Below are 16124 nucleotides of genomic sequence, written 5' to 3' on the forward strand. Positions count from 1 at the left end.
AATTTTTGTTCTTACAGAGAAATAAGAGAACATCAAACATAATGCAGAACAGAACAAAGTAACTTGTAGTGCACAAAGAAACATGTGCAGTCATTGATTTTCCACATGCAAATAACCTACAAAATCCTTCTATAAAACCAGAAGTTACAATATGTTAACACTTCCTAACTTTAGCTTTAAAATAAGCTCTCAGTAAGTTTCTGGCAGTGCTGATGCTTTTTGAAAACCTACTAAAAAGTCACCCGAGCTTGGATTCCAACCCCCCCCCCCCCCCCCCAAGAAAGGCAGCATCGGCAGCTCCCATATTTCTATCCTCTAAGAATCCCTTCATCGTCTATATTCAAAAAACCTAGAGCTAGAGACTTATTATGCTTTTCTAGACAGCTGCCCAAACATTTCCATTCCACAAGCATATTGGTGCCCACATAATCTGGTCCAAACTAACTCCTCCTCTCCCTGAAACACGCAGCTTAACAAGACTAAACAGGGATGTTCAACCTATAACCACTCCCCGCAGTCACTAACACGCAAAAAAAAAAAATAAAATAAAACAGAGGCATGTGACTGTCACAAGAGGATACAGGTGTTTGTGATGTGTATGCAGTGATTGATAGCCTAACTTTGCCTTCTCTATTCTAAGTGAAAAACAAATGATGGTACCTAATGAGGGAATAACAGGGTCTCAGGGGATAGACGGATAGACCTGAGAAGTATTTCTGTTCACCAAGTTTTTTTTATAAGCAGAGTAGTTTGTATTTGGCGGCACTTTCTGTGAACACTGGAAAAGGAAAGGGTTGCTTTAAATGTTTTCTAAAGTCTGACTTTTTCTAAAGCCTTTGTGCATAATCCTAACAGTCAAAGTGTGTGCAGTCTAGAGGATATTTGTAGAAGACTGCCCAGGAATGAACTAAAAAAAAAAAAATACACAAAACTGAATGAAAGCACAAATTGCATATATACAAAATCAAAACCACAGATCATTTGTGAGTTATAAATGTCGTCTTGTCCTAGTGGATGCTGTTGAAACATTTTTTCTTCTCCCTTCTTCCACTCTGGACACCTGGGAAGTGGATGGTGTTTCAGGACTGGCCTGTGAAAATGCTAACACACACAGAATATCCCCATTATGTAAAACAAAAACAATACTACTGTAGTATTTTGGTATTAGAGTGCAAAAATAAACAGTCTGTAGTAATCCACAGCAACTAGAAATCAGATTTCATCAATTTACAGTGGGCAGGCACATCAGGCATGGTTTACTATACTCCACTGGCATTTGCCCAATCAAGTTTTATTAAAGGAGTTGTAAAGACAGAAGGTTTTTTTTTATCTTAATGCATTCTTTGCATTAAGATAAAAAAAATCTTCTGTGTGTAGCAGCCCCCCCCCCCCCTAATTACCTACCTGAGCTCCTTCTCTTCCCAGCAATGTCTACGATCCCCTCAGCCATCCAGTACATTTCTCCTAATTGGCTGAGACAGAGCAGCGGCGCTATTGGCTCCCGCGGCTGTCAAAGACAGTCAGCCAACCAGGTGAGAGAGGGGACGTGGCCAGCTCGGGGCTCTGTGTCTGAATGGATACACGGAGCTATGACTCGGCTTGGGTGACAACCTGTAGCAAGCTAAAAGGATTACGCTGCGCTAAAGTGTGTTAGACATGCTACTAAATTATAGCATGATAGAACAACTGCGTCTAAATAAACGCATGTGGATGTGGGAAACACAATACCTCTACAAGGTAAGCGGACCTAATCATAGATAAATACTCTGAATACAAATGTGAAAATTGACAAATGCATATAAACGCATCAAAGTATAAATGCAAATTCAAAAGTGCACAGGTCCCCCCCCCCCCTCTCCCTTTTCCATATTAGTAGCAGCCATACCTCTCTGAAGACAAACAGACTTATCAATCACATACTTTGATGTCTACTCTTACTATTATCATGTTACATATGTCCCCATAGTATATGAATAATACCCGGACCTTGTGGGAAAAGCACCATCTGATGGGCCCTGTTGGCAGTATTTTTGAATCTATGATATCACTAATGCTACTACTTAGTTATAGCTCTTTGTAGCAAATCTATGTCAGCTATTTATTGGATGTTTTGTTTATTTCAGTAATCAGTTCTGTGCTCTTGAAGAAGCTCTTGTGGCGTGCAACATGTCGAGCAAATCTTAGAAAACGATTGTCACCACTGCATAGCTTTTTGTTAAATACAGTACAACTGTATGTAAACAGGATTAGTAGTTCCAATTATTGCCTAATTAATTTCTACATCACAAAGCTATGTATGGAGTGTATAACTTGTAAATGCGTGATTATGAGCTGAATTCTGTATCTGTCCTTTTTTACCTCTACATTTTAAATAATCTCTAACAAATTAGATTTTTAATTATATCAACTATAGTGATTATTGTGCCAAAAAAGTCCAAAGCCCAATCTCTTCTTTTCTTTGTATACAATTATGATAGGACGTGGCACTAAGTATTATACATGTATCCACATGACCACTATGTGCTGATACTTTAAGAATTCAATGACAAATGCATATAAAACATCAAAGTATAAATGAAAATTCAAATGTGAAATAAAACAGATTAACGCATCAAAGTGCACAGGTACCAATAAGCATAACTGAATCACAGCATTACTAGTGCAATGAATAAATGAATATAAACGCATCAAAGTGTAAATGTGCCAATATGCATAACTAAATGACAATATTGCTCAAATGTGCAAAATATAAAACGCATAAAGTGCAAATAAACATACTTATTACAATATAAATATATATATGAGCATGTAAAATGTGCTAAGTTCAAAAAAGACAAAACAAAAAGTAATTTGGTGTCACACAGTTCATGTGTGACACCAAACACGGTGCCATGTTTAGAGCGGTGCACTGACGCACCTATATATTGTGAGTACCCCTTTTGGGTAGAGTATCTATATCTTTTAATAAATTTTAAAACGGTATTATACTGTGTAGTTTTTTCTTCCCATCTATACACCCTTTACTGCATTGGAGCCTGGGATCCTGTGATCTACTTAGAACCCGGGGTGGTTCACAAGCGTGGTCTGACTTTGTCTAGCGACCTGGTCACACGCTCTGAGGTGAGCGCATTACCTTTGGGGTCACGAATCGCACCATTGCATGGTCTGTGGCACTTTGAGAGTTACTAGCAAGTTGATTGTATCACCAGTGAACATCACGTTTAGGCACCTTTATACCTTTTGTGGGACTTCATAGTGAACTATATTTTTTGGTTCCATTGAGGACTTTTTTTACACATGAACTGTGTGACACCAAATTACTTTTTGTTTTGTGTTTTTTGCACTCAGCACTTTTTACATGCTCATATATATATTTATATTGTAATAAGTATGTTTATTTGCACATTTGCACTTTATGCGTTTATATTTTGCACATTTGAGCAATATTGTCATTTAGTTATGCATATTGGCATATTTGCACTTTGATTCGTTTATATTCATTAATTCATTGCATCTAGTAATGCTGTGATTCAGTTATGCTTATTGGTACCTGTGCACTTTGATGCGTTAATCTGTTTTATATCACATTTGAATTTGCATTTATACTTTGATGCGTTTATATGCATTTGTCAATTTTCACATTTGTATTCAGAGTATTTATCTATTATTAGGTCCGCTTACCTTGTAGAGGTATTGTGTTTCCCACATCCACATGCGTTTATTTAGACGCAGTTGTTCTATCATGCTATAATTTAGTAGCATGTCTAACACACTCTAGCGCAGCGTAATCCTTTTTACATTTGTCATTTTGCAAGCGTCTGAGACGTGTTTAACGCACGCAGCTGAGTAGTGCTTTACTAAGTTTTGTGTGGCTCACAGGATCTTTCCCATCATAACCTGTAGCAAGCTGCTGGCTGAGGGGCACTCAAAGGAGGGAGGGGCCAGGAGCAGCAAAGAGGGACCCGAGAACAGGATCTGCTGTAAGTATAACATGTTTAAGGAAAAAAAAAAAAAGCGAGCCTTTACAATCACTTTAAAGGGTATGTCTACCCAAAAATGATGCTTGTATATGGCATAAATGATGGCAGCCAGATTTGAAGCTAAAGTTTAGCTTAAAATTTTCTTTCTACAGCTTTAGTCAGATAACAGCAAAAGCAGTCACTTCCAGCACTTAGAGGTCCTCCACAGTTCGATAGGACTATGGGACAACAAATCCAATTGAATAAACTAAGGGACGGGTTTCGCGCTCACGGACCTGAAGGCTTGCAGCCTCCCCTTACACTTACCCCCGAAGGGGTGAGTTAAATAGTAAAGGAAAGTTAATTAGGGGTGAATGGCGCTACCTTACCAGGGTACCTTAATTTAAAATATAATGAACCTCAAAGGAGAAATAAATACAAATAAAAATATGAGTAAGTAAGTGTGCTTAATGCAACCCCTTAGTCACTCAGATTCATTGGATAATGGATATCAGTGTCCAACATAACCTGAGTAAACTGTACTAACGTGTCAGTCTCATACCTACATACAGGTGTACACCGTGTAATTGACCATCATAAATTAATTTAGGTGACAACTTATAAAAATGAATATATGACAATACAAAATAAATTAATGTATGACAATACAAGATAAATTAAACACCACTGTTTGTGCCACGAAAGGGGATCAGTCCTAGAGGAATTCTCGGAAACAGTGTGCAATCTACTATCTGGGATCAGATAAAGCATACGATAAATGATACATATATGCATATGTACGTTTTTATTATGCTGATATCAATTCCTCATTCCGACCTATGCAGGTAAAATGGATGAAGGGAACCCCATATGGGGGCTAGAACCGGGGTTTAGGGGCACACTCTACCCTATGACATCTCATTCGCATGCATATCCCGCATACATAGGGGGTATTATGATATATAACATTATGGTTAGAGTAGCAATATACTGGGCTACCACTAGGCTCATTTATCGTATGCTTTATCTGATCCCCCGTTCTACTTCTGCATAAAAACAGCTTGGAATGAGAAATGGTATCGCTTAAATGTAGCTTGAGAGGTTAATGTAGTACCAATGTTATGTATAAACACTATTATCTATGTAGTTCAGGATCGCATTATGTTATCTCTGCCCTTTTAACGACACGCGGAGATATAAGTTCAGGCTCCCTCATATGGCAATTGGATTATCCTCCTTTGTCTGTTATGACCTGACCTGGGAGGCGACATGAGTCTGTGATTACGCCTAGGGGAGGAGAGTGGGAGGAATATACCATCACTGCTTGTCTTTAAATAGCATAGGACGAGGTACGTCAGCTGCGCCTTTGATAACGTCGATGACGAAACGCGTAAGGCGGAGCTACGCACTGACGTCACACGCGGAATTAGGAGAGTGTGGAACGCAGCTGAGGCGCACGCCACGCAGCTGATGGTTCTAGATGCACGAGCTCTCTCCATACTAAACAGACTATACGCTGTGTGACCAATTGGCTTTTTTAGAAAAAGCCTGGATTTTAATTTTAATTTATTTCTTTGAGTTATTTATTTATCTCATCTTATGTGCTGTTATGATAGCTAAATAAAGTATTTAAAACGTATCACACTATGGAGCCCTGTTTCTTCCATATGAGGATATACTGAAGGATACTTCACAGCTGGAGCGGGGGACCCTGAGAACCCATACACATCATATCGCTGCCTGGTACTACACGCCTACTACCCCTGCAGGGGTGCAGGGAGCTGGTGAGTGGGGATCTTTGAGGGGGAGCACCGCAAGTTACTGGATCTGATCAGCTGTTCTCACGAAAGTCACCTACCACAGACGCTTTGTTTTGTTTTTTGTTTTCTATTTTTTGCTTTTTGCTCCTTGATGCTGGACTTTGATATACATACAAATATTCTTTATATATTTTTTTATATATTTCTTTATTATATTTTTTTATATATTTTTTATATTTTTTCACTATTTTTTTACCACTTTCTCTGCACTGTATGCCTAAGTTGGGATTACTCGTGATACATGTATTTATATTTATTTAATTCACTCTATGCATAAAAACACATTTTGGACACACCTGGGGATCAACATAGGATCTAGATATCCTGATTAATGCCACTCAGATAGTAGATTGCACACTGTTTCCGAGAAGGGGGATTCCTCTAGGACTGATCCCCTTTCGTGGCACAAACAGTGGTGTTTAATTTATCTTGTATTGTCATACATTAATTTATTTTGTATTGTCATATATTCATTTTTATAAGTTGTCACCTAAATTAATTTATGATGGTCAATTACACGGTGTACACCTGTATGTAGGTATGAGACTGACACGTTAGTACAGTTTACTCAGGTTATGTTGGACACTGATATCCATTATCCAATGAATCTGAGTGACTAAGGGGTTGCATTAAGCACACTTACTTACTCATATTTTTATTTGTATTTATTTCTCCTTTGAGGTTCATTATATTTTAAATTAAGGTACCCTGGTAAGGTAGCACCATTCACCCCTAATTAACTTTCCTTAACAAATCCAATTGCTTGGCGGATGCAGCCCTCCTCGGATAGAGGAATCAAAAGTGAAACTACAAACGAGCACCTAGTGCATTGCCAAAAATTATTTGAGCGATAAAAACTGGAAAAGATGGATACTCACAAAAGTACAACTTGTGAAAGCCAAAAAAACACAAGATGCCATACAGTGCAGGATGCGCGTATTCCAATAACACACCGCTATGCTGGCAAGCTGACGTGTTTCGGGAGCATCACCGTCTTCCTCAGAGCTATGTTGACCAACACATCAATGTTCAAGTGCTTAATTACAGACACACATACATAGCCCCATCCCAGAAAAACTCTGCCCCCGAAACGCATCAGTTTGTCAGCATAACGGGGTGTTATTTAAATACACGCATCCTGCACTGTATGGCATCTTGTTATTTATTGGCTTTTACAAATTGTACTTTTGTGAGTATCCATCTTTACCAGTTTTTTCTCTCAAATAATTTTTGGTAATGCATTAGGTGCTTGCACCTTCCTGTTTGTTCTTTTGTGCCCGTAACCTCTTTGTTTTCGATCGGAAACTAGCATGCAACAAAAAAAATGGACGGTTATTCATCCAATAATCTCACTGCGTGTACCAGGCTTTAAGCCTAGTACACAGGGGCCAAACGTCGGGCGGCAACAGCTGGTTCAACAGAAACCAGCCGATATTAGGCCCGTGTGTACTACAGCTGGTCCGACAGAAGTAGGTCATTTGGCCAAAAAAGGTCTGCCAATCGGCTCCCAATCACTCACCAGAGTGTTCTGGGCAGGGGGCCGTCCCCCTGTCAGAACACAATAGCACAACAGGGGAGATCACTGTACTGTACCCCCGAAAAAAGGAAGGAGCCATGCATGACATCACCCGTGGCCATCTTAATGGATTATATGTGTATACACAGAGCGCTCGTTTGTGCACCTGTGAAAAGTGCCAGAATTCTAAGTGGTTTTACATTTATTGAATAAATGATTATATAACAGAGAGCATTAGATTCTATTTGCTTTTATATCGATATCCACAATCCTACGGAGGAATCGGCTGTCTTAGATCCACTCAGACCATTGGGAGATTGTTAGATCTCTTCATAGGAATGCTTGTTTGACCGTCCTGTTGGTTCAAGGGATCATGGTCCTAAGGTGAGCGGCCGTCTGTGTGTATGGTGGAGGTGCTGCATATTAAACGACACTTGCATATTCAATCTAGAGACGCCACCTTGCACCATCCAGGATCTTTTTTATGAACTTTTTATGGAAATTTATTTGGACTTTCTCTTATATATTTTATGAGGTTTATATGTTTTTTAATATATGAATATTTCTTGCGCTGCATAATTTTAATTTATATGCTTCAGTTTTGATTGAATGTACTTTTAAACCAAAATAAAAGTTAAATCAACATACTTGGAATTTCTTGCATCCATTGCTCTGTACACTGAGGGCATCTTGGCCCAGACTGTCCTCTGAAATACTTTTCCACGCATGTCAAGTGAATCTTGATACCACAGTTTTCACAAATGTGTCCCTAAGCACACAAATGATAATAGAAAGCAAGAATTGAAGTTTACATGTGCATTCTTTGTGGGCTATTGTATTTGTAATGACATCACTATTTATTGCACTGTAACCCTTTCACGGTCTGGCCCCACACTCTACTTTCAACCCCTTCACACCTAAGGGGAAAACAAATATTAATGCCTAAGCACAATTTTGCTATGTTGACATGTGTTAGTAAAACCGTACATATCATCACTACTTTGTGCATCCAGGTAGATTGTACCTTGTTTTTTTCAGGACAAATTGGACTTTCATTTGGTGGTAAATTGTAATGGATATCTCCTGTTTATATTTTTTATTCAAGAGAAAAGGGATCCGCTGCTCCAGGTATATGCAATACCTCTATTGGAACCAAGTAGGAGTGCTAGCCCCAGCCCGCCTCCGTGGAAACTAGAGAAAAAGAAGAAATGGCAGCGCATCTAAAGGTCCCAAAACAAAATGCCTTTTATTGAAAACGACCAGGATACACCAAGGACACCAGGTATTAGTCACGTAGACGCGTTTCACACATCTGACCTGTGCTTAATCATTACGCACAGGTCAAATGTGTGAAACGCGTCTACGTGACTAATACCTGGTGTCCTTGGTGTATCCTGGTCGTTTTCAATAAAAGGCATTTTGTTTTGGAACCTTTGGATGTGCAGCCATTTCTATATTTTTTATTATCAAAGTAAAAATGGTCCAAAATAGTAAAAAAAAAAAAAAAAAAAAAATATATTTTTTTAAAATGTAGCTGTATATTTCTTGTTACTACCATAACCAAAGAACAACCCAAAATAAATTTTCCTGCTTCTGACGATCGCATCGATATCACTTACACTTTATTGTCAAAAGTATGGGGACGCCTGCCTATATATATATATATATATATATATATATATATATATATATATATATATATATATATATATATATATATATATATATATATCACACACACACACACACACACAAACTTTAATGGCATCCCAGTCTTAGTCCGTAGGGTTTAATATTGAGTTGGCCCACCCTTTCCAGCTATAACAGCTTCAACTCTTCTGGGAAAACTACCCACAAGGTTTAGGAGTGTGTCTATGGGAATGTTTGATCATTCTTCCAGAAGCGCATTTGTGAGGTCAGGCACTGACGTTGGATGAGGTCTGGCTTAGTCTCCACTCTAATTCATCCCAAAGGTGTTCTATTGGGTTGAGGTCAGGACTCTGTGCAGGCCAGTCAAGTTCCTCCACCCCAAACTTGCTCATCCATGTCTTGACCTAACATTTTTTTTATCTTAATGCATTTCCTGCAATACTTACCTCACTCCATCCAGTGCTGTGCCCATCTGTACCAGCTCTGTAGCGGCTCTCTCCTCTCTCCCTGCATTAACAGGACATGCTGTTGTCAATCAAATCCTGTGAGCAGAGAGTGGTAGCTGGGTCTGAGCCACGCTGTTTGTGTCCCTGGATGAACACAGCCTGGCATGAGAGCGAGCCAGCACATCCGCTCTCATAGCAAAATGGCTTGATGCAGACACAGAAGAGTAAGAGCAGAGAGTGAATGCTTGTTATTTTAAAAAATAAAACAAAAAATAGCATTTATAACTACTTTTAGGCTTCTGTCCAGGAGAAGGAAATTACTGATATAGCTAAATTAAATTCTGTGAAGCTTTTGCAATTATCAGGAGCTATATTACCTGGCACTTACTGCCAGGGCACTATTTTGGGGACAAGCTGTTGGTGACTTCCTTGGCTATTTGGACCTCCCCTGCTGTAGTTAGGTGACTTGCTTGGCTATTTGGACCTTCTCTGCTGTCAATGAAGCCATGGGTGTGCTCCTACATCATCGTTCTTAGCTGAACCCATTCAAAGCATCATCAGCACTGCTGCATCATCACTCTGATGTAGCATACAAGGGAAAAAGGACAAGTGGCACCGTCTGGATGCAGCTGCAGAGCTGAAGTGTTGCTGGGGGTAGGAAATGAAGGACTTATTTGCCCATATAGTAGAGACAAAAACAAATTTTTCTGAATATAGAGGGAATGCGTGTTATAATAAACAAATACTGGCCAAACTTATAAGCAACTTTTTAGCACCAGATCGGAAGGGAACAGAGAGAAATATATTGTACAGCTCCAAAATGATTTACACATTCAATACAAAGAATGATGGAGGACAAAGTTCAGTAATTCATAGCAACCAGATTACCATTTTCTAGTTGCTGCTATATGCCTGATAGCGTGTACTCATAACTATGCAAATTGTGAACAAATTAATATCGACCCATTAGATCAAATGTTATACCTGAATTGCAATGTTGTGGCAAATGTTGCATTGTTTGACCACATCTTGGTAAGTACTCTGTATATAATGTTCCAGTTCCATTATGCATCGAGTGTGAAGACTGTACTCTCCTTCTTTCTATTAAAAAAGAAAAGCAAGACGATGAGTGGAAGACTTTACCAAGGCTTATTTTGAAGGTAGCAGAAACGTATGTATTCTGATTGAACTCTGGATTTAAACTGGATGTAAAAGAATGGAGGGAAGTGTGCTCCCTGTATTCTAGCACCACTGTCTCTTGTAAGAGATATCATATGACACAAGGCTGCTGTCTTAACCAAAAGTGCAGTAAAAGCCTGCTATATATGGCTTCAGTGGGTATGAAACCTGAATTTCAAATACTGAGCCTACTTTACCACACTCAGGGATAATATACACAAACATCTGTTTTTACTTTTGTACCTCAGTTTGTGAAGCATTTAAAAAATAAATCTTTAAAGCAGTGTTTGAATTGAAACGTATGAGTCAGGTTACATTTAAACTCCATTTTATTTCAAATGCATGCACTCGGAAAGTAAAACACAATAAAATACGTAGGATGTCAGCGCTGATCTAACAATGAAGATCCTGGCTATTATACTGATCTATAAGCTTCAGTGCTTTCTTGATAATAAACTTCAAACAAATATGCAGTTCAGTTAGAAGTTTTTTATGCCTTTTCAACCTACATGCAAGACAGCCAGACGTTTTCAGGAAGAGGTTAACAATTCCATCCCCTGAGGATGCCTTTTTCATGCGAATCGCGAAGGGTAGGATTTCAGAGCCAGAACGTTGCACCGCCACAGCAGAGCCCCATGTGGCGGTGTTATATGTGAGTCTAGCGGCATGATATATTGTTTTTATGCAATTTTACCTGTTCAATGTATGTCCTTTTAAAGTGGTTGTACACCATGTACAACCACTTTTACCTACAGGTAAGCCTATATTAAGGCTTACCTGTAGGTGCTTGAAATATCTCCTAAACCTCCACGGTTTAGGAGATATTTACTAAAAAGATGAGCGCTGATGACTACAGAGCATGCACCGATGTCATAGGCGCATGCGCCCTTTAGAAAGAGCACATCGTGCCGTTTCTAATAGGGGTCATGCAGTGACTGGCAGCTCCCGCATGCAGGAGTGACGTCACGCAACTCCGGCCAGTCACAGAGCCGGAGTTTGCGGCCCCGGAAGGAAGAGGGGCGAAGATGGAAGCTCCCTGCTCGTGGGGACAACGGCGACAGCGCGGGCTTCGGTGTCAGGTAAGTGACACATGATGCATAGTAGCCCATTATGCTTTACCTTTGCAGGGAAATAAAGAGGAAGTAAAACCCACCAGGGTTTACTTCCTCTTTAATAAATACTACACTATGAGGCATATCTTTTGTTTATGGCCTTTGGTATTTTGGGACATATGAATGGAGCTCTACCCTATGAAGTGAGATAATATGAGAGGAAAACCTTGTGCTGAAACCTGTGGACATTCCTGTTTTCACCTTTGATGCTTCTTATGATCTTTTTTTCGGTGAATGCGCACAGCATTGGGGTGAAAGCTGGTGGAGGCTGGTGATCAGCAGTTGCACTTATATTTATGCATGGAGTGTTACACACCTGGTAGAGCTGCACGATTCTGGCAAAAATGAGAATTACAATTTTTTTGCTTAGAATAAAAAGATCACATTATACAATAAAAAATGGGCTAACTGTACTGGTTAGTTTTTTTTTTTAATTCATGAAAGTAATTTTTTCCAAAAAAAAAATGCATTTGAAAAACCGCTGCGCAAATACAGTGTGACATAAAATATTGCAACAAACACCATTTTATTCTCTATGGCAGGGTTTCTCAACCAGGGTTCCTCCAATGGTTTCTAGGGGTTCCTTGAGCAATGACCAATTTTTCCCTCTCAGATAAGTTCCCAGTGACGCCAATGATCTTTTCAGCTATCTGTAGGGGGGTAATTCTTCCCCAAGACCATAGATGTAAGGAGCACTCTTCCACTGACCATTAAATCAATGTATCATGTGTTGTAGATATAGCCATTTTTAACAGGGGTTACCTGAGACCGAAAGTTTTTTTCTAGGGTTACTCTGTGTTAAAAAGGTTGAGAAAGTCTGCTCTAGGGTCTCTACTAAAAAAAAATATATATATAATGTTTGGGGGTTCTAAGTAATTTTCTAGCAAAAAAAAGATTTTAACTTGAAACCAACAAATGTCAGAAAAAAACTTTCTTCACTTACACACAAAGTCTATTCCTTGGCAGACTGCCCAGTTTTTCTCTTCCTTTCTTTTGATGGCTGTCAGCTTTAGAAGAGCAGAGAGAATTCTTTGCATAGACAAAATCGTGAAACACTTGTCAAGATCGCAAAGGGGAAAAAAATTGCGATAATGATTCTTGATGAATAATCGTGCAGCTCTATCACCTGGGTGTAATTTATCAAAGTGGTAACAATATTACACCATATTAGTTTTTTTTTTTTCCTTTTTTCTGCCTAGCTGGAGCACCAGAGATAAGGATCAAAGGAGAGGATTCATCATACTCCACATGAGTGGCGTTATCAAAGTGTGTTTGCTGCACTTAATTGTGTAGCCACAAATTCTGGTAAGCCTTCAACCCTTACGGTGTTCGGACACCTTCTTCTGCACTTATGGAGTGGGAACATTGGACTTTGTTTAACACAGAAGTTTTTTACGTTTATGTAACTAGTGTTTATAATCATCACAGCGCTGCATATTTTATGTTGATGTTAATTCCATCCTCTGAATTGCTCTCCATACAGCATTCTTTTAAAAACATTGCAGTGCTAACAGGTTCACTTTAAAGCAAGCCCAAGAGAAATATGTATGCTGCCATTATTGACTTCCTGTAAATGCTAGCTGCCTGGCTCTGTTCTGCCTCAGAACCTAGCATCCAGCATTTTCAAAAGGGAATTTCAACAATGGCCACCTACATATTTTCTCACAGGCTACCTTTAAATAAAAGGTGCTGCATAAAAGTAGGGATATAGATACTTGCTATTCTCTTCAATAAAGTGTATATAAACCCTAACAATTACCGTATTTATCGGCGTATAACACGCATTTTTTCCTCTTAAAATCAGTGGTGCGTGTTATACGCCGATCCCCACTGTCTGTGTGCCAAAAAAGAGCGAGCGCCACCGAAAAAGACAGAGCGCCGCTGAAAAAGACCAAGCCGAGTGCTCGGCTCCGCTCGCAGTCACGCCGTCCCGCCTCCCTGCCATCTCTGAGAGGATGAGGAGCGAGTGCTGCCGAAAAAGACTGAGCTGAGTGCTCAGCTCCACTGGCAGTCCCGCCCAGCTCCTATCATGAACATAACACTCCGTCCAATGGGGGGACTGGGCGGGACTGCGAGCGGAGCCGAGCACACAGTACACTCGGCTCATTTTTTTTGGGCAGCGCTCGCTCCTCATCCTCTCAGAGACAGCAGGGAGGCGGGGCAGCGTGACGAGCCGAGTACACAGGCTCTATTTCGGCGGCAAATTTAAACGATTAAATGCTGCAAATGGCACATGGCACTGGGCAAGGCTGCACTGGGCAAGGCTGCATATGACAATGGGGAAGGCTGCAAATGGCACTTAGCAAGGCTGCAAACGGCACTGAGCAAGGCTGCAAACGGCACTGGGCAAGGCTGCAAACGGCACTGGGCAAGGCTGCAAACGGCACTGGGCAAGGCTGCAAACGGCACTGGGCAAGGCTGCAAATGGTCACTGATCATTCTGCAATGATGGATAAGGCTGCAGATGGACACTGATGAGGCTGCATTGATTGGCATTTAAATGTAAGTTTTTCTCCTTAAACTTCCCTCCTAAAAGTTTTTTCCTTAAAATGCCCTCCTAAACTTGGGGTGCGCGTTATACGCCGGCGGGTGTTATACGCCAACAAATACGGTAACTTATTTGCTCCCTTTTGCTCTAAATAAACCATTGAAAGTGTTTTGTTACATCAAATAAGTGCAAAAAATACTGGTTGAGCTGTCCTGTGTACACTTCCTGTGTTATCTCAATACATGAAATTATCCCTCCAAATTCTTATGTTGGGACTACAAAAAAAAGTAGGCTTTATGTTGAAAAAGTACAGGAGAACGGTTCTGAATAATTTAGCAAAAGACACCTGGGCACAGCTGGCACCAATCAGTTCACTACAGGAATTAGGCCCCTTTCACACATGCAGACTGATTGGGTCCACCTGTCAGTTTTTCAGGTGGACCCGATCAGACCTTCCATTATACCCTACGGAGCAGTGGATGTAAATGGACATGTGTCCAATGGACAAGCGGAGCGGACAAGAACAAGCCATCCACCTGCTCATCGGGGATCAGCGGACAGATTCCCAAGTCCACTCCATGTGATAAGGGCCTTAGGAGCCAAGTGCATTTCCAGCACATCACTTTTTAAAAAAAAATTTTTTTATGTCCTTTCAGTGCTAGTTCACACCAGATGCAGTTCCGTGCTCTTTTTTTCTGCACTAAAAATGCATGCACAGTGTTTTTCATGTATTCCAATGGCTCTAGTTCACACCAATACAGTCAGTTCCAGTCAGTTTCCGGTCAGTTTCTGCACCGGAAACTGACTGCACTGGTGTGAACTAGAGCCATTGGAATACATGGAAAACACCGTGAATGCATTTTTAGGGCCAGTTCAAACCACAAAAATGCACTCATAAGTTCCGGATCAGTTTTTGCTTACAGTTCACACCACACACAGTTCCAGTGCATTTTTTATACAATTTGCTAGGTTCCAGTACAGTTCTGTGCAGAAAAAATGCAGCACGTGCTACTTTTTTTTTCTGCGCTGGAAACTGACTGCACTGGTGTGAACTAGAGCCATTGGAATACATGGAAAACACTGCATACATTTTTAGTGCAGAAAAAATGCGCACTGCATATGGTGTGAACGAGCACTCAGTGTGTTCAAAGAGATACAACTGCTATGTGCATGTATTACAGATTTGTACCGTATATGTAAGTATATGTGTGTAATCACAGTACACATTGTATTACACAATATACATCCCACTGACGGCCATTCAGGTGCACAGAACAGTGTGATTAAGGGCAGACAGCTTGTGATCTATCCTTTTAGGTAGAAATGTTAAGCTCACTCACTATACACATTTTACTGAGGACCATACAATCTTTGTACAATCAACTTTAGATTTACCATAACTAAATAAAAGCTGTTGGCAGATTTAAAATAGATTGCACAGTTACATTGTAATGTGTGAAATGAGCTTTAGTTTAAACATTTGCTTTCAATCTGAGTCCCTTTTTTGGGAAGCGCTTCACCAGGAGGTAATAGAAAATGCCCCACAAGCCAGCTGCACACCTACAAAGATCTGCAAAAGACATGTTAACATTTTTCACTAAACATTTTCAAAAACTACAAAGCTGTAGTTGTAAATGCAAGATTCATTGACAGCAGCAAAATTTGATTACTAGACCAGTTACAGGAAATAAAAAGATAGTTATAAAATGTTCCGTGTACCGATATAATTTCTGATCTTTGATAAATGTAAGTATTAACTGCTAACAAAAACATTTACATTTCTGACCCATTCTAAACTTTTGAATGTTAATGTTTGTATAAGTGTAATTAATTTTTAGTGATCATGCATCTGGGCTAAAAGTCTTCAAATTTGCCCCCGATTTTTTTCACTGTAACATACTGTAAGTAAAGAGATATTTTGCAAGCCATTAACATAGTAGGTGAGGTTGAAAAA

General features: G+C 39.8%; 1 protein-coding gene across 4 annotated transcripts in view; it reads right to left on the minus strand.

Annotated features, from left to right (window-relative positions):
- Positions 1–264: 264 nt before the first annotated feature.
- NSMCE1 (NSE1 homolog, SMC5-SMC6 complex component) overlaps positions 265–16124 on the minus strand; it is a 47818-nt gene continuing 31958 nt past the window's right edge. For all 4 annotated transcript variants that reach the window (XM_073636764.1, XM_073636763.1, XM_073636762.1 and 1 more), the window contains 3 exons: positions 10376–10492; positions 7944–8064; positions 265–1101 (listed from right to left, as the gene is read on the minus strand). In XM_073636764.1, coding sequence (XP_073492865.1) covers positions 989–1101; positions 7944–8064; positions 10376–10492 — 351 coding nt within the window. In that variant the 3' untranslated portion in view covers positions 265–988. The remainder of the gene's footprint in view (positions 1102–7943; positions 8065–10375; positions 10493–16124) is intronic.

Source organism: Aquarana catesbeiana, linkage group LG06 (assembly GCF_042186555.1).
Source record: "Aquarana catesbeiana isolate 2022-GZ linkage group LG06, ASM4218655v1, whole genome shotgun sequence".
Taxonomy (NCBI): domain Eukaryota; kingdom Metazoa; phylum Chordata; class Amphibia; order Anura; family Ranidae; genus Aquarana; species Aquarana catesbeiana.